The 24,110-nt window shown below is 41.1% G+C and overlaps 1 protein-coding gene across 3 annotated transcripts in view; it reads left to right on the forward strand.

The window, feature by feature from the left end:
- aplp2 (amyloid beta (A4) precursor-like protein 2) overlaps positions 1–23,698 on the forward strand; it is a 47,825-nt gene extending 24,127 nt beyond the window's left edge. Inside the window, exons 3-17 of one of the 3 annotated variants that reach the window (XM_026316792.2) lie at positions 1,109–1,238; positions 6,245–6,357; positions 7,781–8,001; positions 8,247–8,446; positions 8,870–9,037; positions 10,364–10,497; positions 11,329–11,403; positions 11,722–11,880; positions 12,860–12,988; positions 15,193–15,292; positions 15,933–16,106; positions 18,518–18,600; positions 19,708–19,785; positions 21,242–21,397; positions 21,641–23,698. In XM_026316792.2, coding sequence (XP_026172577.1) covers positions 1,109–1,238; positions 6,245–6,357; positions 7,781–8,001; positions 8,247–8,446; positions 8,870–9,037; positions 10,364–10,497; positions 11,329–11,403; positions 11,722–11,880; positions 12,860–12,988; positions 15,193–15,292; positions 15,933–16,106; positions 18,518–18,600; positions 19,708–19,785; positions 21,242–21,397; positions 21,641–21,742 — 2,022 coding nt within the window. In that variant the 3' untranslated portion in view covers positions 21,743–23,698. The remainder of the gene's footprint in view (positions 1–1,108; positions 1,239–6,244; positions 6,358–7,780; positions 8,002–8,246; positions 8,447–8,869; positions 9,038–10,363; positions 10,498–11,328; positions 11,404–11,721; positions 11,881–12,859; positions 12,989–15,192; positions 15,293–15,932; positions 16,107–18,517; positions 18,601–19,707; positions 19,786–21,241; positions 21,398–21,640) is intronic. The other 2 variants (XM_026316812.2, XM_026316801.2) reach the window with 2 other exon arrangements.
- The last annotated feature ends 412 nt before the right edge of the window (positions 23,699–24,110 follow it).

The raw sequence follows: 24,110 nt of genomic DNA on the forward strand, positions 1-24,110 counted from the left end.
TCCCAGTGTTTCTGTCTCTTCCTGTCATCCCAGACTGACTCCACACTGCTGAGATCAGGGCTCTATGGGGGTCAGACCTTCTGCTGCAAGACTCTTGTTTCGTCCTCTGAAAATAGTTCTTCATGGACTCTAGTGGGTTCTTTATGGGCTTGTTGTCCTGCACAATGGGTTGCACTATAAACCTGGGATCAATCAAACACCTGATGGTGTTATATGATATTAATCTACAAGATCTGTCTAAAAACCTCTGCACAGTACTGTAATTCATAGAGAATTAACATTTTGTTTATAGTTAATAAAAATACTTTGTTTTTCATAGGGTAGCATATTAATTATTGAGCATTAGAGGTGAAGCCAGACATTTTTTGTTTTAAAGGTGACCACTGTTTATTAAGGATATTTTAGTTCAGTTGAGTAGCTTTACATTACATCAGGCACAACTTGGATGCAAGATGTTTGCATAGAAATATAATATATATAAATACCGGGAATGGTATGATAACAGAAGCTAAAAAACTAAATATGTGAACATTTATTATCCAATAGGTTGCGTGTGATGTTAAGGGGAGGTGGGAAAAGTCAGTTTTCATTTGTCATTCGAGAAGCAAGATTCATTCATGAAAGACTGGCATTATTTTCAATATACTGGGTGGCATTTCAATTATAGTCTCTAGTACTGTCATTTTCTTGAGCTGTCCCTGTAGTCATGGACATGTTTTCCCTAAGCATGGATATCCTCGCTCATATTTTCTTGTTCCTCCTACTGTATCTTCTAGCCCAGGAAGCTGCTCATATTACTGTCATGGTTTATTATGCAGCTGTCCAGGAAAAAAAGCAGGACTGTACATTTTCAAGCAGCCTTCCTCACAAGCTTCAATTGCTTTTATTGATGACATTTTGATGGCATTTGGGGAAAGTGTAAATTGCGTGCTCTTTCACGGTAGAGCAGATGGCATCTAGAGAGCATAAAGTGTGGATTAAAGGATCCCATTGAAGCTCCACTTATCACATCGCCTCACTCTCGCACAGGCTCATGTGCACATCCACACACATTACAAAGATCCTCTGTCACTATTGAATATACACTCTCTACTGCTTCTTCCAACAGATGTATCCTGAGCTCCAAATCACAAACGTTGTGGAAGCCAACCAGCCAATTCGTATCGAGAACTGGTGCAAGAAGGAGAAGAAGGTGTGCAAAGGGCATGCCCACATTGTGGTGCCTTACAAATGCTTAGGTAAGGTGTACACTACTAATTAGTTCAAGGGCTATCTGAGAACACGTAGAAGGCTGTTATTTGCTCTTCATATCAGAAGTTCTCTATTGCCCCCCTTTAATGCTGAATGAAGCATTAAAGAGGGCAATAAGAGACAGAACATATTATGATACATCTTAGCCATACGCAGAAGTGACATAAGGCAATATTGGAGTCCGATTCAGTTCACTAATCCTGGCCTTGAGCTGCAGATTGAGCAGATCCAGGCTGGATGGAAGCTAATGTCTCTCAGAATGGAGGGCTAAAGCCGAAAAGCTATTATTGCTGGGGAGGCTTGTTGAGCAATAAAGCACAATCTTATTTCCCCCCTCAGACAGTGGCCATAAAATCACACAGACACACAGGGTCAGTGAGAGGGAGGTCTGTGAAGAGGCCTTCTTTATTACTCCCCATTTCTCCATTTGCCTGTGCCATCATATACAACTCTCTCCCTCCTGTCTCTTGCAGCATCACTGTAATCAACAATGGCAACATGGCTATATTCTAGTGTATTAAATGTCAGATAGGGCCTCAGACTTTGCATGCCACCTCTGTGCCCCCTGACTTACAAAAATACGGCACAGCCCAGTTGCCTCTGAGGATTTCAGTAACAGAGAAATAGTCCTGAAACAAGGCTTCTCCCTGTATTTGTTCAGCTATGTCAGGAAGGAAAAACATTTTCCTCCATACTGCAAACATTTCCCAGCACCCTTACCCTGCCCAAAAGCCTCTTGCTGATTGAGTTGTGCTGCTTTCTGAGATGAAAAAGCCATTAGCAGTTGCACTGGACTGTGAAATGGGCTACCATTCAAGAGCATTTTTGGCAAACACAGAGAGGAGGCTTTTGGGAAATTCATGGGACAGCAAACACCACAACTGGAGTGACCACAGGGAGGCTGAGACAGAAATGCAAATGAGAGAGATTCATACACAGAATCACTCTCCAAAATTCCCCTGCTTTGCTCTCATCTTACATTCTGAACCTGTTTATCTCTGTGGTCCTGTCCTAACTGATAGCTTCTGTCCACCTGTTTTCAGTGTAGCCGCCTGTGACGTCAGTCTACAACCAAAAGCCTCTCATCATGATTCAGCAACATTTAATTGAAACAATTCATTACCTCTTCTGGCACAATGAAATAGTGTCATGGCTTGCTCTTGCACAATTTTTGTCACGGTTGTTAAAGGTCTGCAAACTTATGCCCCATCAAATTACAAAGGCCTTCTCTGCTGTTCTGATGGGCTGCAAATGAGAAGCCTGAACAGAGAACAGAGGAGACGGATGGAGAAGGAGATAAACATGAGGTGTTGGCAAGAAGAAGGCTATTGAAAGGGTTTCTGCTTAATTATGTAATGGAGCATGTTAGGGGTTTAATTGGGGGGCTCTGATCATATGCTACAAGCCACAGCACGCCTCTGCCATCTCACCACCCCTCACTTCTCAAGTCCATAATTTATCAGGCCTCTCTATCATATCAAGTGCTGTTGAATTATTCATTATTTGTGATGTTCACAAAGTTTTGCAGAGAAATGGACATCAGAGGTTTTGTATTATAATCACCAGTGTATATTCATGATAGTAAAATTAAAAAGAAAATTGAATAGACCAAAGGAAGGCAGGGTATAGCTTGAAGGATATGATTAAAATAGTAAGATCAGCACCCATGCCAAGTTAATAGGTTCAAATGAATAATGCAAATTCTAAGGAGGGAGCCCAGTGTAAAAAGGAAGAAATGGGTTATGCTGGATTCCATCTCTCTGTGCAAAGCCTCAGCCACAATCCCTCTGTGTTTCCTGTCCCCAAACAATGGCTCTGCAAATGAATGTGATTTTTGTTCCTTGGCACTCTAATCCCTACAGCATGATGTCTATGTCAAGCCACAGAGGATTATTTAAGAGACTTTTTATTATTATGTCTGGAATGGTGAGAACAGTCAGTGGCAGATGTGTGACTGGGGTGTTGGTTAGTATGTGTCGCAGGCTGTCTTTTACACAGCCATTAAACTGTGGGGAATCAGTTTGCTGGGACAACAATCTGCAGCAGCTGTTGGTAACGCTTAAAAGAACATGTGAGCTAGTAAGTATTTTCTGACAAAGCACAGATTTATAAGATCCTTAAAAAGGCAAACCTACATTTCATTTTTAATTTTCTTTTGTACAGAGAGCTTCATAAAGTTAACCATCAGTCATATTCCTTAATAATCACATTCTTTGCTCTGATCTTGACTTTTGAGCGACTTTCTACTTCCTGGGCAGGTATAAAGTATTTACAAAAAATGAATTTAGTAAGTAACATTTACAGACATGGCACAAATTTTGCTTTTCCTGTTGACTAAGCCTCTGGACAAAGGGTAGAGCACACAATGACAACTTCTGATATCATCGTCATGTGATTGTGAATATGTTGAAATTAACAAACCCAGGCTTGTTTCTGAGCACCACACCTCTGGCTGTTTGCACTGCTTCACCCCAAGTGTTTTGAAATGAGCCTGAACTTTGGAACATAGTTTTGTAGACAAAATGTGTCTACATTCTTTACAAGCTTAAGATTACATGACATGCCACATATTTACTGTATGTGAAACGTAAGCTAAAGGTAGGGGTATTACATTAGCTAAGACGTAGGTGTTGTCTGTGGTTAAAAATATTGAATTAGTACTGTAGGGTTTAACTGCAAATATTATTTCTAGATCCTGGTCTTAGCCAAATATCCTCCTTGTGTTCCTTTCATCATAATTCTTCCATTTCAAAGGCACAATCTGTGATGCAAATGTAAGCAACAGATTAGCGACACTCCCAAAAATCAAAGCAAAAGCCTGGAACATGATACTATTTTCAAAGTGATTGTTAAAACCAAACTCAAGAGAACAACTACATCTAAGTTATTAAAGATTAATAATGCTGTCAGAAAATTTGACTACAGCATGCTTCCTTTAGAAAACTCTTAAAACACAATAGCAATGCTGTTAACGAAGCATATCTTGGTTGCTGCTCAACTGAATTCACCCCCTCCTGGCACTGAAGGTGTCATTGGCGTATTCTTACCATCACACTCCCTAAACGTCTGTAGTGCAGACAAGGTAGGGACTTGACAGTGTTAGAGAGGGTGTCTGATAGATGGAAGGTTAAAGGAAAGATGGATGAATAGAGGAGGTCACAGAGAAAAGGGGGCACACACACGCACACACACGCATACACACACAGAGCAGGATGCTTGTGAGGCACAGCTGCTCTCCAAACACCATCATCCATCATCCACTGCGGTGTGACTGCATTCGGCATCTGCCTGAAACCCACTCCACCTCACAACCAAAGCAACCTGTGAGTGTGAGAGAAAGAGGCAGCGAGAGAGAGGGAGATGAAATTAAGAGGGAGTGTGTGAGTGAACGAATTGGTTAGCATCCGGTGTGCCGGACACTGGGACTCATGATGCTTTTACCTGAGGTCGCTCTCTCTGTCTATTTCAGTGGATGTTAAGAGAAGATAAAGGAAGAGAAGATACATATTCAGATGATTTTAAGCAAACAAAGTGGGTAAAAGTCATTCATAATTTGACTTGGTAACAATGCATCACACATAAAAGCGCTCATTATGCAGAATGACCATTTTCAGAGTTTTATTTTATGTCTGTTGCACTGGATTATTCTATTATTCTATTTAAATGCTACAGCTAGTCAAGACAGAGCTGTTGTGAACTACTTAATATACTTTGGGTAGTTTAGGCAAACCATGACAATATATCATAGTTTATAAGCTGATCATATCCTAGACCTAGTTCAAACCCTTAAAGTAACCATAGCTTTCAAAAAATGGAACGAAAATTGAATGTTATCCTTTAAAATTGTTGTGATTAACAATCAATTCAGTGTTTAGTCTTTCAAATGTCAGAAAAACAGCATCATAATTTTCCAGAACCCAAGGTGACAACTGTATCACAATACAGGACTTCAGTATAAAACAGAGACAGGAGAATGAGGGTCTGCAGGGCTGAGGGGTGGATAGCTTTTTTTTGAGAGGGTGTTACTGTATCTCCTGGGTGGAGATGAGAAGCAGCTGCTGAGTTCTCTGCTATTTCCAGCTCTCTCCTCTTTCTATCTTACCCTCTCATTTTCCAAAACACTGCTTTTTCACCCTGTGCCTGCCTCGCATGGCTCCAGTGAAGCAGCTCTGCCTCAGGCCTAGGTCGTGGCGAACCACTAAATGAGCAGTTATAGAACAGCTCCCAGCCTTCGTCATGAAACCTCCAGACCCTCATTTGTGTGTTTTCAGTCCGCCCATTTCTCAGCCAGTCTGATCTCATCCTGGACTTTGCTGTAACTTTGCTTCTGTTCTTCTCTCCCTCTCTCTTCGCCTGTCTCCACCTGGTTTTCCATCTGCTTTGGATGGCAGCATTTCTACCTGAGAACGTCGTCACACTGCCAGCCTTTTGGCAGACACTGTCCTTTTTAATCTTTCCTTTGACCCCTGCACCATATGCTAACCCCCACATGGTTTTCAACCTGAAGCTATTCATAGAAATTCAAAAGATGCTTTTCAAGTCTTTTATTTCCCACAGATGTGCTTTCTGTCAGCTCGTGCTATGAATAAAACATTTCTGAATTGAATTCATCAAGCAAATGATATCATTGACTCACAGGAAGAGTCTGGACTACTTTAAAAGAGTCACAGTGTGAAATCAGATTTTCTCCACTGCCATTTTGATTTCAGATTTACAGGCGCAACTGTATAAGAGGGTTGAATCCCTCTCGGCCTCAGGTGCACAGACAGATGTTCAAATGTCAAATGCCCTTTCTGTTATAACACTGTAATGCAATTTAACGGACCGGGCAGCTATAAATTATTGAATCATTCCTTTTTTTCACTCATCTCATCTGCTATTCCTTTTTTAGATCCTAACAGTGTTGCTGAGCAGCAATCAGAATAGTGATTGTTTTGGACAGATTGGTGGTTTGACTAACAGGCACATTGGTCTGTGTCATTCATTGTTACAGTGGGAGAGTTCGTGAGCGATGTGCTTCTGGTTCCAGAGAAGTGCAAGTTCTTCCACAAGGAGCGAATGGACATGTGCGTCAGCCATCAGCAGTGGCACAGTGTGGCCAAAGAGGTAAGGAAGGAATTACTTCATAGGAAACAGTGGGAGATTGTATCATAGAGATAGCGGAGCAATGAAAAGATTCCTGTGGGAAGTCTTAAGCATCAACTTCACTTCACAAGAAATTTATCTACCCAAACTGGTCACATTTTTAATTCTTTCCAGTCTTTCCTCTTTCCTTCTTAACATCTTTCCACCTGTCTCTGAGAGTCTCTGAGGTCATCTGATCACAGGCTGACTGGGAGCCCTCAGATTTCAGCTCATAATCAGATTAGTGTTGTGGCTGTAATGCAACTAATCCCTCCCGGGCAGCTTCAGAGCTGGCCCTCTGGGACTACTCTGACCACCACAGTAAGAGCAGCAGCTTACCAAGCCCATTGAGCTACTGCTGTCCAACACGTATTACAACTTTTAGAACCTGGATATCATCTGCAGCCTTAGATGATGTGTGAGACCCAGAGCCACAAACAACCTGCAGTCAATATCAAATTGGTTACAACCAAGCAGTAATCTTAGCATTGAGAACATCTGAGCAAGAAAAATGATTCAAAACAATCTCCCTCCTGCACCAGCTGCCACCGAGATGTTCTTAAGCAGGGCGGCTAATCCTGGACCGCTCCACTGGAGTTTCCCAGCACCGAAGTTGTACTTGGTACCTTCTGCTCTATGGAGCATAGCCTTGCTGAAAACTAGCATATCATTTAAAGGACTACATGACACGGCCCATGAATCTTTCTAGTCTGGAAATGACAAGAAAATTAGCCATAAAATCAATATGTCTACATTCTGTGTGTGTATAGATCTCTAAGGTAAGTGTAAGGAACTGGCCAAAAATAATGCCTGGTGGCATCTCTCAGGCCAGGAAGGTAGTATAAACCTGCCAGGATTGGTAAAAGGATAAAGAATGCTCTTTTCAATAATATCATACAATTTCAAGCACATCCAATAACGCAGTACTGTTTAGCTCTTACAAAAATTCTTTTGAAAGTTATGTACACATCTAGGCCAAGGAATAGAGAATACAGAGATTAGATTGCAAACAGATTTCTGCTGACGTCATAGCTTTCTTTTCATTTAAGACTGCCTGTGTACATATAGCGTTCATTGCTTTATGTGGACTCAAACACAAAATGGTAACTTTCACCTAAAACTAAGGTCAACATTTGTTAACAGCTGTAGCTACATGGGATTTTAAAGGCAACAATTTAACAAGGCAATGTGTCATGTTTCAAATACTTAGAATCAGGTCTTCTTGCAGGGTAATAGAGAAAATGTAGATTTAGAAAGACATAAACTTGGTTATGGCATGTCAATAACATTATTATTGAAGTTATGCTCCATAGTTTCTTCTGACCACAATTCACATGCTGCTTTATCTGGCATGATGTAGTCCTTTTGACGTAGTTTAACGCTCCTTCTCTTCTGTCCCTGTAAGGCCTGCAGCAAGAGCTCTATGGTGCTGCACAGTTATGGCATGCTGCTGCCCTGTGGCATTGACAAGTTCCACGGCACCGAGTATGTGTGCTGCCCCTCCTCTCGCACTGGGGAGTCCGCCCCACCTTCCCTGCCTTCCCAGGAGGACGATGAAGAGGAGGAGGTAGAGGATGAGGAGATTGACGAGACCAACCTGGATGAGGAGGAGGCTGTAGAGGACAGGTGAGCAGCTGCAAAGGGTGAAGTCGGTAGTTGTCTGCAACTGTGTTCATGCTCATGGCATGTCTTTGAAATATCACAAGTGTAAAACCCACCCTCTTACAAAGGGCAGGTATTACTGGCCATCTGGATGTATTAAAGTGTTGTGACATTGAACTATGGCAGCTGCTCTGCCTGGTTTGATAAATCACCTCTCTTCCTGGCCTCTACCCCTTCACTCAATCACCTCGGCCTTCTCTCCTCCTCAGTGAAACACCATCTGACGAGGAGCCCACACAAAAAGAGGAGCCAGTGGAGGAGGACGAAGACGAGGAGGAAGAAGATGAGGAGGAGTACCACTATGTGTATGAGGATGAGGAAGCAGATAAGGAGGACGAGGATGAGAAAAAAGAGATCAGCAAAATGTCAGAGAGCCTAGATGAGGACAAAACCTTGCAGGAAGTGAAAGGTTTGTAATGATTTCTTTTAGATTAAAATGCCCAATAGTCCACCCTCTCTTCTCTCTCTCTCCCTTATTGGCACTTTGCCTACCACTTAAATATGATCTAATCTTTTTAATTTTTACATTTCAGTCAGACTGTGATTGTATAAATGCATGCATCAGCATTTACCCTTTTCTTCAGCTCAAATCTTGTGATGTACTTTTCTGCTTCATCAGAGTGCAAGGACAAATCATCCTGCCAAACTGTTGCTAAATCCTGCTCATCACATGTTTTAAGTTGACAAAAACAAGTTGCTCCTGCATTCTTGATGTACTGTATGGTTTAGTCATATTCGTAGATGTAGCATAGATGACCATAGTTTCCAGTGTTAGTAATTGAGACTGGAACAAGTGCTGCCCCTTGTGGTCTAACAAGCTGTCCCCTGGCAGCGGTGTGCACCCTGGAGGCTGAGACCGGCCCCTGTCGTGCCTCTATGCCTCGCTGGCACTTCGACATGAGCCAGAGGAAGTGTGTGCGCTTCATATACGGGGGCTGTGCCGGCAACCGCAACAATTTCGACTCAGAGGAGTACTGCATGGCCGTGTGCAAGCGCCTGAGTAAGTCTCATGTGACAGAGGCCAGGTTGACAACATCCCTCTCTCTCTCTGCTTGTGTTCTTGCTGCAGACTCTCTGCTGAAACCACTTTAGGATAATACAGGTTTAGTCTGTCACCGACAGACTGTCTCTGCAGTCTTCAGCTCTCACCCATCAAAACGCTACAGTTACCATGATACCTCTAGCACTAAAGTCACTTCACTGTGTTTTTATTTTTCCACTCAAACTGCATATCAAGTCCTGCAAATAATGATTGTAGCCCATAATTCATTATCATCATGTGCAAATTATTTTTAATAAATAAAAAACAATTAAAAAAAAATTATCACAATATCCTTAGTGTAATACTTCACAATCCAACCATATTTAATATGATTAAAACCAAGAAAGAAACCAAAAACTACATTTAATAAGCTGTAAACTGTTCACTTTTTTATTGCTGAAAATTCTGTCAGTAAATTAAATTAAACATTGTAATACATCAATAAAATAAAAAATTGAATTTAAATAATAAAAATTCAAGACATAAAATAGGAAATATTTTTTTTCTTGACTGCATATGTGCATATATGAATGAATGCTTTCTTGAGTTGTTTTCTTTGTTTGCTTGACAGTTTTCACTTGTGCAATTTGTCCATGTTTCTGTCTGTGTCTGTCTGTCAGCAACCTGTCACAGAGCACTGCCACTACTTTTGCTAGAACCCCACCAGCATGTCAGCAAACACCTTTTTTTCATCAGTTCAAACACAGTTCATTGCCATAACCAATTGGGTTTTTCTTTGCATTTCAAAAATATAATGATGTTAGAGCTGAAGCGGTGCAGGAATCGGAGCTCTAAGCTTATCCTGTTTTTGATGTGGGGGTGAGATGATAAGGTCTTTTCCTGTTTGCGAGCCTGGAGCATTATTGTTTTTGCGAGTTGCAGCGATGCAGGGAGTGAGTCCTGCGTGACTGTATAGGCAGGAACCCAGAACAGAGCCTCTGGCCTCCCCCGACATGACCCAGCCATCAAACACAGAGATATTTTCTTTAGGATTGGAGACGCGACCTGTCAGCAGAAAGCCGATGGGAAGATGAAAGGAATTCAAAAGGAAAGACTGTCAGATTCCCTCAAATTTATCAGAGTTACTAAGGGTGGAATAACACCAATGAGAGGAGTGCTTCTGTGAGGATTTTTGTCCAACTTCAGTGTGCACAGCACTTTCAACTCTCCCTCCCTCGGTCCAGTGTGTTTCTCTTTGTCTTTCTGCCTACCTGTGTCTGCCTGTCTGTCTTTTCCTGTGCACATCTGTCTCCCTGTCACAACAATCTGTTTCTAAATTTGCAGCCATGCCCCCGACCCCTCAGCCCACAGATGATGTGGACATCTACTTTGAAACTCCGGCTGATGACAAAGAGCACAGCCGCTTCCAGAGGGCTAAAGAGCAGCTGGAGATCAGGCACCGCAACCGCATGGAGAGGGTGAGTTACCAGGCTGACTCTGGATACAGCTTCAATTATTAAAAAGGAAATAAGTAGGACTTTTACTGCTCCAGTGCATAATGTTACCATAATACATTATCTGTTGTGTTGATCAATACCACTAAGTCCAAGAACATTTTGCATTGTGCTGATCTTACAGTAAACGTTAAATAATGTGCGTTTGATCCAAAAACTACAAAAGAAAGCATTATTTTTTATTGTGCCATAATCACAGTTACTCTTTTCATAGAGCTGTTGTCCTTTATTGTTTTCTTCTTTGGAAGGAATTGCAGATAAAGACATGCGGATGAGATCTGTTTGCATCAGTTGTCCTCAGTAACTCTGATGCTGGTTGTGACAGATTTTGTCATTATTTAGCAATAAAGATGGAACGATGTTGAGATATTAAACAACCAGACTATTTTAAAACCTCAAATGGTAAAACCTTTTGTCGTTTAAATAAGAGTAAAAAGTCTTTTAAGCTTGTTGCAGCGCAGCAGCCATTAGAGAATTCGGGGCCAGAAAATGTAAATATTGACTCACTGAATTCTGTATCCTTAAAATTAAAAATCTGAATGCAGGAACATGTCAACCACCAAGTTCATACTTTAAGAGCCTCTTACCTTTATGCAATGGCACCTTTTCTCCTACTTACATTCACAAAAATTGCTGTGGGCAATTTTGTCACACACTGTGATTATACTTTAATGTATTTCTGCAGGAGTCTTTTTTAGCACATCTCAGTTATTTCTGGGGTCAAATCTGTGAACGTCTTGTTTTAATAACAACCATTTTATTTCCTTCCCTTCCTGTGTTTCTCTCTTGCTCCAGGTAAGAAAGGAATGGGAAGAGGCTGATCGCCAGGCAAAGAACCTGCCCAAAGCTGAGAGGCAGACATTGATCCAGGTAAGACACTGATCCATCCCCATGGGAGCCCCCCTTTGTCTTTTTGTTTGGGTGAGATATGACAGCTTACATGCCCTGGGTCCCTTACTCCCTGTGTCATTAAAGCTCTCTTTCCCTTGGCTGCTCTATCTTTATCACTCTGAAGCTAAATTAGGGCACCAACCGAGTGGGGACACTTCTAAATGAGTCCCTAACGCTTGAGAGGCGACATAAGTGAAACTGAGAACTGTTTTTCTATTTTTTTTTTTAAGTAGAAGTTGAAGAAGCCCTGTTGCTTCATACTGTTTAATGTGCATATACACATTTATATGATTATAGCACTTCCAAGCCATGGTGGAGTCACTGGAGGAGGAGGCAGCCAGTGAGAAGCAGCAGCTAGTGGAGACTCACCTTGCCCGAGTGGAAGCCATGCTGAATGATCGGCGCCGTCTGGCCCTGGAGAACTACCTGCTTGCCCTGCAGGCCGACCCCCCCAGGGTAAGCAGCTCTGAGAGCACCTTTTCTCTTCTCCTCACCTGTCACCATCTTTTCTGCTTTTTCCACCCCTCGGCCTATGTGCAAACACATTTACATCCTGTCAGAAGACACTCTGCCAAGGTGCAATTCAGCATGAGGAGATGTATTACTGTAGCCAGATAAACACACATACCAAAATCCTCCAGGCCAATCACATTTGAACCTTTAGCTATAATCACAGTGTTTTTTTCATTTCTGTTATCTAATTGTCTTGTGATCCTTTTGCCAGCACACAGTTTGGCATGCCTTACAAGGTGCTGTTTGTCTCTCTAACTAACTGTATTGAGCTCGCTACCAGAAGATGAATAAATATTTTCATTTTTTACTAATTTCAAATCTAATAAAATTGCGTGACATGGGTGTAGTAATTTCTTATCCAGTTGCCGTTACACCTCCAAAACTGGCAATTGCATCATCTGTGAAGTGACACTATTTCAGTAGGTGCTGCAGAAGCTTTTATGTCATGTTTAATTCAATGAGTAAGTGCACCCTACGTTTGACAACAGTAGTCTTGTCATCCTTCAGCTTAGTTATATCCAGATGGAGGAAAGATAGTAATTTCATGTTATTTTTCATCTTTAATGGCACATAGTGTGTTCATGTCTAATGAGAGGCAAACAACTACTGGGTTTGATCATGTTGTTTCATGATCTGACATTAACAATGTAAAAAAACTAACCTGAATCTGATGAAATCTGAATCTTCTGAATGAAAAAAATAAAAATGATTGGGAATAACAAACATCACTTTCAAAATGATGTGACTAGATGTAAAAGATTCATGATAAAGTTTAAATGAGAGGTGATTGCTTGTTATATACACGCGAGACAGGAACATTGCATCATACTAATCCATGTAAGTCCAAGTCAGTATTACAGAGTAATGTTTTACCTGCCATCACTACTAACCAGCCTCTTCTTCCTACTGTATGCCCCCTCAGCCCCACCGCATCCTGCAAGCTCTGAGACGCTACGTCCGCGCTGAAAACAAAGACCGCCAGCACACCATCCGCCACTACCAGCATGTCCTGGCTGTGGATCCAGAGAAGGCTGCTCAGATGAAGTCACAGGTGAGTGTTTTCATCCTGATGATGCCCAGGCCTCTTCAGAGTGACTCTTTTGACCAACTCCACTGTAAAAACATAGAAAAGCATCAGATCCACACATTTGAGAAGCTGGTACCAAAAAATGATGGCATTTTGTTAGAATTACTTATCTTAGATTTATACAATTAATTAATCATTTCAGTCATTGGACGATGTAGTATACTTCAGTTAGGTTAATTAGTACCATTGACACTGGAGGTATCTTGTACTAGAGGCCTTTACAGTTAATCTGAAAACTCATGCTGAGCCAATCCAAGATCTTACCCTCCTTCTATTCCTGCTCAGACAGGAGAAGGATAATGATGCCTCAGCGTGCTCCTCTCTGGCCTGTTTCTAAGTGTGTGGGAGGTAGAAAGAGTGTGTGTTTCTTGGAGTTGAAGCCCAGGAGAAGTAAGCTGGCTTGTCTGACAGAAGCAGGGCTGGTGTTTCATTTACTTAAGCCTCAGCTGAAGATTAACATTTTGCATGTCTTGTGTAATTCTAGACTCTGAGCTGCTGTACAGAGTTTGGCTGAGAGCTCCTCTGTTAGATGGACTCATATGTGTGTATGTCAGTCCCCTGCATCTTGTGTAGTTACTGATAACAAAAACGGACAATAGTCTTAGCATTCAGGTGATCTGTGGGATCTGTAGTGTTGTGCCCTCACAGTGTTTATTTGTCAAGCCTGGTCCACGTAAATTTCTGAGCGACTTCAACTTTTTGTCGTTTTAACACGTGACTTAGAAGTGAATTACAAAAGAAACATTTGTTTATGAATAGCAAGCTTTCTGTGCTTTAGATACCTGCGTTAGGTGACTTTCTGGGATCATCTTGGCATAACAGTCTCACTTCTGTAGCTTAGGCGAGGTTGCTTGATGCTTCAAAATCACTTTTCCAGCACTGGGACATATAATCTTCATAATGAGGATTGTTTGTCAAATGTCAACAGGAAAGTGCCACAGGGGCTGCAGCATGTCTTTATTGGGAAAGGTGCATTATTGCCATCTGTTGCTGGCACTGGTGCACTGCAGCCTTGTGTCGGAAGATTAAAACAGTCAATCACCATACTGGGAAATAAACACCAGTTACCTGCCAAGAGTTGGTCAGCTTTGTCAGTTGCTGGTAGCGTTTCATTTTCTGCCAACCAATTTGGCAGCAGAAGTTTGGAAATATTTCTCTTTTCTAAAAATGATACTGCAGTGAAAGCAACTGGAGATTTTTTTGGAATACTCAAAATTTTCTCTCTGTTCAATCAGAGGAGTTTGTTTTTACCCAGTGCGTAATATTTATGATCATTGGGACTGATCACGTCAAGTCAGTTCAGAGCTTCAGGACTGATTTGAATATTACATGTAGCGAGTTGGCTGGTTCATCTTAAGAAAGTATTTTCTCTAGCAGAAAGCACATTTCTGTGACAGTTCTGTGTCAATGTGTGAACTCTCTCTACTGAGTATGTTTAGACTGTTGGCAGAATTTATTTACCACTCATTTCATTTATTGCTGGTGTGGTGTGGCCTAGGAATTTGTTGCTGTTTCCAGTTTGCATGCCAAGATAAAACAAGAAAGAGCTTCCTCATTCGCTTCTTCATCATTTTCTGTTCTGCTGTCTTTTCTTGCTGACAAGTGTTTCTGGGGATGATTGTAATCGTCTCATACACACCACCATGTTTTTCCTCATCGTCTCCATGATTTGCACAGCCTCCCGGTGCAAATCCTACAAATTATGTGGGGATTTTCTGGAATAAGGTGTTTTTCTGGTTTGTTAGTGTCAGCTTTTAAATAAATATTGCTGGGCTGATGATTTTATACTAATATTTGGCAATTCACTCTGTAATTAGTTGTCAATATATTCATGTTGATAAAATAATTGAATTAGTGGATTTGCTAAATGCCATAAAATAAATCAACAACTGTTTTAATGAGTGATTTATAATTATTAGTAATTTATCAGAAAAAAATTTGTTTCTCCAGTGTATTTCTTTTCTTGATTTTATGCCTTAGATAAATTGTATTATTAACTTTTTAACTTTAACAATTAAAAGTTTGACAATAATAATCAAAGCTACAGGGCTACATTGCTTGTAAATGGTAACACTGTAAGAGGAAATTTTTTCTTTCCATTCAGGGGAGCAGTTTCACTTTGATCCCATCATAAAATCACAGCGCTGTTTGTTTTTTTCCAACAACAGGTGATGACCCACCTGCGTGTAATTGAGGAGAGGATGAACCAGAGTCTGTCTCTCCTCTACAATGTCCCTCATGTGGCCGAGGAAATTCAGGATGAAATTGGTGAGTCATGACTTGTGTGGTGTAAGAAGAATTAGGTGAAATGAAGACGGTGATGGAAGTCGCACATTTGTCAGCGATGAAGCCAATACATCACATTTCCTGTGGCCTTTATTTTTTCTTATTTTATATGTGTGTGTTTTCTCAGTATGAATTTATCGAGGGAAATGAATAAAGCTACTACTCTGTTTTTAGGGCCCTCAATCACCAGTTCTCATTTTAACGATTAGATCTGAAACTGTAAACTGTGCAGAGGATTTATTTATTTCCCGTGACAACCGAAGACTGCCAATGTCCGCCGTGTTTTATTATTTTCTTTTGTTTCCTTTGGTTCATTAAAGGAACCAAACATGGTGTTGCAGTACAGATTAAAGTAGAGCGGGTGCAGTGACAGAAGTAGGTCACAGCTTTCTCCATGCAGCATCCTGTGGGGAGATGTGGAGATTTACACAGAAAACAACACTCTGAAAAATACTAATTGGTAGTTAACAGAAATGAGAGCGGATATCTCCAACACCAGTAGCTCTCTTACTGGTGGAAAAACAATGCTAACAGTGACTGATGAAACTCTGGTTTTGCACATTATTGCCATGTGCCAGGTTTTCTCATGTGCCTCACACTCTGTCATTTGTCTTTGCACTAGACGAACTACTCCAGGAGCAGAAAGCTGACATGGACCAGTTCCTGTCGTCTATTTCTGAATCACAGCCCGATGTCACCGTGTCATCAGAGGAGAGCGTGGAAGTCCCCGTGTCTGAGGGCAAACCCTACCGGCCCTTCCAGGTCACATCTTTGGGGTCCCGTTCAGAGCCAGAGGGTGAGCAGCTCCAGTCTCAGACACAGTCACAAGTAGCATCATGAACAACACTGTGGCTACAAGAAAAGCTATAGACCATTCATTTTGTCTTTCTGAACAACAACGGTGACAAAGCAAGCTAGAACTCTTGCACAGTGAGGGAGAAAGGTTTTATACTGTGTTCTATGTTGATGCACATGTGCTGTGGAGCCATGGGTTTGGATTTATCTATGCCTGCACAGTTCCCTGTGGCCTAGCCTCAACACAGCACTACGAAGTTCTGATAAATGCACAAAGCCTCAGGCTTTGGTGCTGAGCTGGAGCCAAAAGCTAAGGGAAAAAATGAGCAGTTATGGTTGTCTCTTTGTCACATTTGTGCCAAGCAAAAGATTGAATCCTCACAGAGAGAAAAAAGTGATGGATGGAACACTTCCAGCAAGTTGGAAGGCAAATTACAAGTAAATCCCCAAGGAGCATTTAATATACATGCCAACACCCCATAGGGCTCAGATAGAGCTAGCCAGTTCTGAAATGGCTCCCTTTTTTTGAGTGTGGTTATCTCTCAATTTTATTTTTTGACTCTTCCCTGCTGGACTCTTTTCCTAATCAATTAACACAGCTTGATAATCCTGCCTTTTCTCTTCTCACTTAAGTTTTCTCTCTTCTCTCCCTCCCCTTTTCCGTTCTTTTTTTCTGTTGCTCATTTCTAATGCCAAGGCGATCTATCAGACTCCCCACGTGCCTTCAAGAAAGGTTGGTGCCTCTGTTGCGTCTTGTTTTTCTGGTCCCCCTCCCTTTCCTCATCCCTCAAGCCATTCCCACCTACTGTTTTGCTCCACTGTCCTCCCTTTTTTTGGGATCCTCTCTCTCCCACCATTTCTGTTCTATCAGAAGCCATGTGGTGGTTCATTTTCTACCTTTTATGATGACTCACATGAACAGTGTTGCTTTTTGTCATACTAGGATTATCACCTCATGCTGAATAACAAAGTCAGTGGCTTCTGAGTCTGGCAGTGATAGGTCCGAGCCACCTCCCCTGTCAGGGAGGCTCTTGAGTCGTGGCATTCGCTGTCATCTTGTCCTCAGTACATTTGTCAAGCACGTTGCTTAATGATTCCCCCTCTCACACACTCCTCCTCTCATTAGTCGCCCTCTTCCTGATATGAGCTGTGTGATTTAGCGGCCGTCTTTGAGACTAAGTGTTTGGACTGCTGACCCACAACCCAATCTAAATTGGCCCAATTTGTCCTTCAGGACCTGAAACAGGGATGTGATTACATCACATGTTTTCTCAGATCCGGGCTTAACCTTGTGTTTTTACTAAGTGGACACAGAGACATTTTACACTAATTGTAAATCTAAATAATGTATTGATTCTTTGCAAAATGAATGAATGCCCTTCCCTGCTGTTTTTTCACAGAATTTGTCCGTCTGTGTTTTCTGTTTTCCTATTCCACCCTCTGTGACTGATTATCAGTTCATTTTGTTTCGATTGACGAATCAATTAATGACCTAATTGTTTCAGCACTTTTTCCAATTGACGCAGATGAGAGCTCACATTGATCCCTTAGAGGTCACTCCCATTGCACTGTGTGTTACTGCGGCTGCTTCTGCAGTATCAGCTGCCAGAGTTTTAATGTCACTTTGGCTGAATGAGCCTCGTAAACACACATCATTGTTCTTTGCTTAATCCAAAGGCAATTGTACTCATCTTAAGCGTTAGGCATTGGCTGAAAAGCAGCAACAGCAGACAATAAGCAGACGCCAGTGCTGCTGTACATTGTTCGGGTCCCTGTCCTCACTGCATCGCTCATGCTCTCTCCTCTTGGTTCCTGATTTATTCATGCTATATCTGGTGTATGTGTATTAATAGATCCTATGCCTATTTCAAAACCATCAGTATAACATGCATATTTGACACTGTGGCCTAGTTTTTGGCTTAGTCACTTACTGAAACCCACGGGGTTTTTTAAAAATGATCATCTGTGAAAATCTCAGGGGACTGTAAAAGGTTTGTAAATGTGGAGCTGCAGCAATAAATAGCTTTGACCATGAAATTGGAGATTAGCGAGGGATATAAATTGCTGGGATGACTCATAATAGTTTAGAAGACTTTCCTTTGGTTGGTCTGTGCATGTAAGTGGATGTTTACAGAGAAATCTCAGCTATATGCAAAACACCACATTGAGAGGGCCTTTGTAGACAATGTAAGTTCAGTGTCACGTTGGCTTCACAGTGCTCACAATGTCCTGAATGGAAGAAAGGGCTTTGTTGTCACCACTGCACTAAGGAGACTGAGGCAACAACTGTGAGGAAAAGAGCTCGATATCTATGTGCAGCTGTCTGCCATCAATAGCACTGTTACCCTGTTTGTTTGTTTGTTTGTTTATGCTGCTCTGCTGTTATTTACTGAGCTCCGTCACCTCCTGCAGGCTCCGCCATGTCTGGTTTAGATGGTCTGATCGGTGCTGAGGAGAGAATCATCAACAGCAAACCTAAGATCAGCGACAATGTGGTAAGAGCTTACTTCTCGGTTCATCTTTTTGTTTGGGGCTCAAAGCATTTTTAACTTTTCTAATTTCCTCAGCACATGAACTGAGAGCAGCAATGTTAAAGCAAAAACACAGGAGAAACTGTGCAGGGATAAAAACTGTGTTCCTGACATTAAATCCTGTATTCTACAACAAACAACTGCCATGACAGGTTAATGATATTAGTATGACCCGAGGCTGATGCAGTTGTGTGGATGATTGAAATTAAGAAGTACATACTGTGCTTTCACATAGCTCTCTTAAGTTCATCTTTTAATAAATTAGATTATTCGAAGTAACTATGTTGTCATAGTTACAGCTATTTCATACCGGGCTATTTGCGTGTCTGTATTTGGCCTCCGCCAACCGACCCTCACTAAGATCAGCTGCATGCTTGGTTAGACAGTCATCGCATGCTACTTTTCTTTGCCAGAAACACCATTCCTGCTCACGTGTTTTCAAACGATGCTTGGCTGATGAATGTGTGCTGTGTTTCGCATGCTAATCCGGCACCAATTGTAAAGCTGTGTATTTGTGTGTGTGAATATGAGTCATGCATGTTTCTTTTTGAAAGTACTATTTTTTTAAAAAACGGAGCAATCTGGGGTTAAAAATAACACACGGTGGTGCCACCCTAAATATCTGCCCTGATTATTATTTTTTGGGAGAAAAAGACTCTGGACTGCTCTGTGTCTACAAACAGCAGGTTTTGGCTCTGCTTCCTGAACACACACGCTTCCACTCACAGTGCTTCTTCTTCAGATTTGAGTTCTCAGTAATGGTAGTTGGAGAAAGACATGCTTGCTGTGTGCCTAAAAGAGAGTCTGTTGTTGATGCTTGCAAACCACCTCCCTCTCTCCTTCCAGTTTGTACAAGGCAGCTCCAAGTGTATCATCATCCAAACACAGATAAACCTTACAGTATACTTCACTGCACATTCTCGCTCTCTCTGCTTGCCTCTCTCTGTCTATCTTTCTCTCACACACTCTCACTCATAAACACACACACACACACACACGCACACACACACACACACACACACACACACACTATGGTGAGTGTAACCTGGGCTCCCCTGTCTGTGTTGACAGGTGATTGATGAGTCTCTGGATGTTAAAGAAGTGGTTTACAGTGCAGAGAGAGTCAGCGTTATGCATGATGATGAGCTGGTGAGTATAGCGGTGCCCTCCACAGGACTCTCTGGGGAACTGTAGATATTAGTAGTGGGGAAAAGACGAAAAAAGAAGGGAGTGTGGGAGTGTGCAAAGACACCAGTTCCGCAGCTCAAACGATGAAAAAATAAAGTACAAACAGCTGAGAGACCCCTAATCCCCTCTTTTGTGTTTTTTTTCTGTTCAGGCTAATATGCTTTGGTTATTTCTGCATGGGTGCATGTTTGTTATGTGAATGTATCTGAATGTACACATCAAAAGTTCAGTTGATATGATGAATGTGAATCCACACAAACTGAGCGTGCTCAGTTTATGTGTGAGAATGAGCAGTAAAAGAATCCCACAGTGGCTGTCTACATATGATCAGGTTGTGTCATATGTATTAGATTACATTGTGAAGATGAGTGCAGCTGACTATGGATATGTGTATAAACGGATTTGGCCGAGATATTACACAGTCTCCACAAAGACACATTTCATGCATGTGTACACAGTGTTCACCAGTCAAACATCTCTTACGGAGCCTCTGGTGTCCCTGCTTCACTGTGGGTTTATTACTTAACATTAGAATTAAGACAAAACTCCTTCTGTTAATTTATCACCTAATTTACAAACAACTTCAAGGCAGGTACATCTCCAAATATGCTAATTTTCATTTTCCCTGCTTGACAAATTTGAAATAAAAGTATATGTTGCCTGCAGAGCAAACAAATTCAATTTCACAAATGAGTTGCTACTCTCATATTTCCTTTTAAAGAAGTGAGTGGCTTGTTTTTTAAAGGGAAATTTTGATATGAGCAATCCTGGGTGTTAATATACTATCATTTAGTTATGACCATGATCATGCTAACAACATGCTCCTCTGATGGAGATATTTAAAAACACAAAGGACAGAGCTCTGGTGCAAGCCAACTAAACCTTATAAAAAAACTCAAATTAACTATTTGAATCAAAGAAAATAAACACAGAAATCCCTCTACGGCACAGCAGAGCCTCTTCAGGTGAACTTTACAGCTACGACTTTCACATGTAGATGGCCATGTGATGCTCACTTTTTATTCTGTTTGCATACATGCCAGAGAGTAGCAGCAAAAACAAGACAGTCTGTGTCAGCAAATTTCTAAAATAGCCAAAGTAAATGTTAAAAATAGTTCTTAATGTTATCATGATCACTGGACTGGACTGAATATGGGAAGAACACCCAGGTTGAGAAATTACTGACAGTTCCTTTAGAAGGGTTTCTTGTTTCACACAGCTGCACAGGGGCTTGATTAAAAATACTCATAAAACTATTTAAATGTCAATTCAGCATAAATATTTATATATAGTTCATGTAACTGTAACTGTTTTTGTGCAATTAAAGCAAAACAGCTTTATTTTGTCTGTTGTTAGCTTGATGTATTACCACCTCACTGTCTCTCTCCGTCTTTCTCCGACCATCTCTACCTGTTAGGAGTCCTACCGGCCCCTGGGAGAGGACTTCAGCTTTGGTAGCAGTGCACTGATTGGCTTGCTGGTGATTGCGGTGGCCATAGCAACTGTGATTGTGATCAGCCTGGTGCTTTTGAGGAAGAGGCAATATGGCACTATCAGTCATGGCATTGTGGAGGTAAGCCATCTGTTGTCTGTGGCACAGTGTGGGCAGAAGCTGTAAACCACACACAGCAGGGTACACAATGAACTGTCCATCTTATTCTAAGTGTCAGATTTAGACAAAATTATCTCTGTCATGGTTGAGTGGAAGGAAAATTAGATAACTGTCCCTTCAGCATTTGCCTATGACGTGTCTTCATGGGAATAGTTGTGAACGTGTCCTTTCAGCCATTTTGAGTGCTATTTGTCTGTCTCATAGGTTGACCCCATGCTGACACCAGAGGAACGCCACCTCAGTAAGATGCAGAACCATGGCTATGAAAACCCCACTTACAAATACCTGGAGCAGATGCAGATATAAACAGAGCTTAAAGGGGGCGCTGTGGAGTCTAATCAAGGACGGCAACTGAGGGGGAACATACTACTGACCAATAACACAAGATGCTATTGTTAAAATCATTTGCATACATCCAAACTCCATTTACTGGTTTGTTCAAAACAATCCTTAAATAATGCTACTACTTCTACTACTGCTACTATTGTACTATAGAGCTCCTTTTGATCATGTTTCTTTTGAAAAGGTGATGTATCTGCCATTCTGCATTATGGAAAATGTGATTTTGCAGATTTCTCTGTAATTACCAATACAGCTATCTCAGATCAAGGTGTACAACATTTCTTTGCACATTTTCTTTATTTTTGAAAGAGAAAGGCAAATCAAGCAGATTTTTAAAAAAAGTTTTTGAGTAGCCATCATCAAACTGGGGGAGCAGACACTACGCTTTAGTTTTCCATAATGCAAGTGTCACCGATGCAGTTTCTGGTGGTTTTCTCCAAAAGAATTGGTGTTTTATTTTGTTCTTTTTCCTCTCAATAGATTGCTTGTATATGAAGGTTCTTTGTACCAATTAAAATGTATAGTGAAACAACAAATGAGAAAAAAAATCAAATCATGTTATTTACTTTCTGTTCTTTGTTAAGATACCAGACTAAATATACATATACAGTTTAAATATATATAAGAGTAGATGTTTTTATTCCACCTTTTTTCCAGGGAAGATGCTATGAGTCAGTTTAGGGTTCTTGGTGGACATAAGTTGTGTTTGTTAGCACACTGTTAGAAAGTGTCGGGGAAGGTGAAGGTGCGCACAGGCCCCCAGCTCAAACACATCACACAGAACCTACTCTGAACCTTTACTGAGTGAATGTGACACACACAAAAACAAACTTTTATCAGTATGTAAACTGTATAAATTGATAAATTGATAGATTAAGTATTAACAATTGAGATGTGTTACATAGTTGAATGTACTGTGGAAGCTTTTTTCCATACTGTGTATCCGACCGGTTTCCTAATGGCTCCTAATGCAGTGTCACATATGTTGTGACAGTAGGCGAAGATATGCCACAGTGACAAACAAGTATTTTTTTGTTTGTTTGTTTTGTTGTTGTTTTTGTTTTGGGGGAAGAGCTTTTAAATAAATTAGTTGAAGCAAAAATAAAAGTACCAGAAAAGCTTCTCAGAACATATTTTGGGATGTTGTGCACACATGTGATTAAAGCAGCTGTTGACTTTGCTGGTCATAAGTAGGCTGACAGATCAAAACAGGGCCAGCCAGATGCACAAACAGAACAGAATAAACTGCTTAGAGCCCATTAGGCACTGGGGGCCAACAATAAGCAAACTATGCACTAACTGCACTAAATCTGGGGTCTGTAACAACTAATTTTCTTTGGGTGTTAAAATTAATTTTGCAATCTGGATTTTGGATCTTGAGTACCTTAAATCGATTGGGCTGGCCCTGGATCAAAGCCATGTGAAGAGAAGTTGGAGCTGGAGGGCTGTGCAGGCAGACAGAGACACAGAGAAAGACACGGCTTGGAAAAGTGGTTTCTGAAAGGACAAAGACGGCTTGTGTATTTTTACAGGTAGAAAATGACAAAACAAGTAAGAATCTTCTTTTCTTTCTCTCTCTCTTAGTATTGTCTTTGTATGCCTGTATAGTTGATGTTGCAATCATGGCTTTTTTCTGGAGGATTACTTGTGGTGTGCATTGTTCTTATATGAAATGATATATATTTTTAAGTTTGTTTTCTTGTTTTCTAGTTTCTTCTCTTCCTGTGACAGTATCTCTGTATGTGACTGTCTCACTATGCACCCAAACGGCTTCAATCGTGTAACTGCCTGCTTGATTGTGGGAGGGGACTGGGAACTAATATAGTATGCATATTAGTGATTTAAAAACCTGATTGACACCAATGAAAACAGATTTATGGTTACAGGGGGATACACATCAATAAAATCACAACTTCCATATGGATGTGTCATCTTTCATGAATGATAGAGAGGTGTGTGTGTGTGTGTGTGCTCACCTGGTATTACTCGTGTGGGGACCAAAATCTGCACAGGCTCACACTGTGGGGTTGGCTTTTCTCATGGGAACTTGTAAATCAGTGAATTTTTAAGGTAAGAACTTGATTTGTTAAGGTTATAGTTAGGTATTAGCCAAGTAGTGTTATGACTATGGTTAGGACAGGCCTCCAGGGAATAAACACTCAAAAGTTTTCTCAGTTTTTATTGACATTTTTAAGCAGCTCAGGTCCAGTAATTAACTGCCCAGAGGCAAAAAATAAATCAGAAAAAAACTGAAGATGGATGTGAATTTCAGAGAACCTGTAATGTGCTCCGTCTTCTGCCGCAGTGGAAGCAAATACTTTGAAAACCTTCA

This window comes from Mastacembelus armatus, chromosome 13 (genome assembly GCF_900324485.2).
Source record: "Mastacembelus armatus chromosome 13, fMasArm1.2, whole genome shotgun sequence".
In the NCBI taxonomy this organism is placed as follows: Eukaryota; Metazoa; Chordata; class Actinopteri; order Synbranchiformes; family Mastacembelidae; genus Mastacembelus; species Mastacembelus armatus.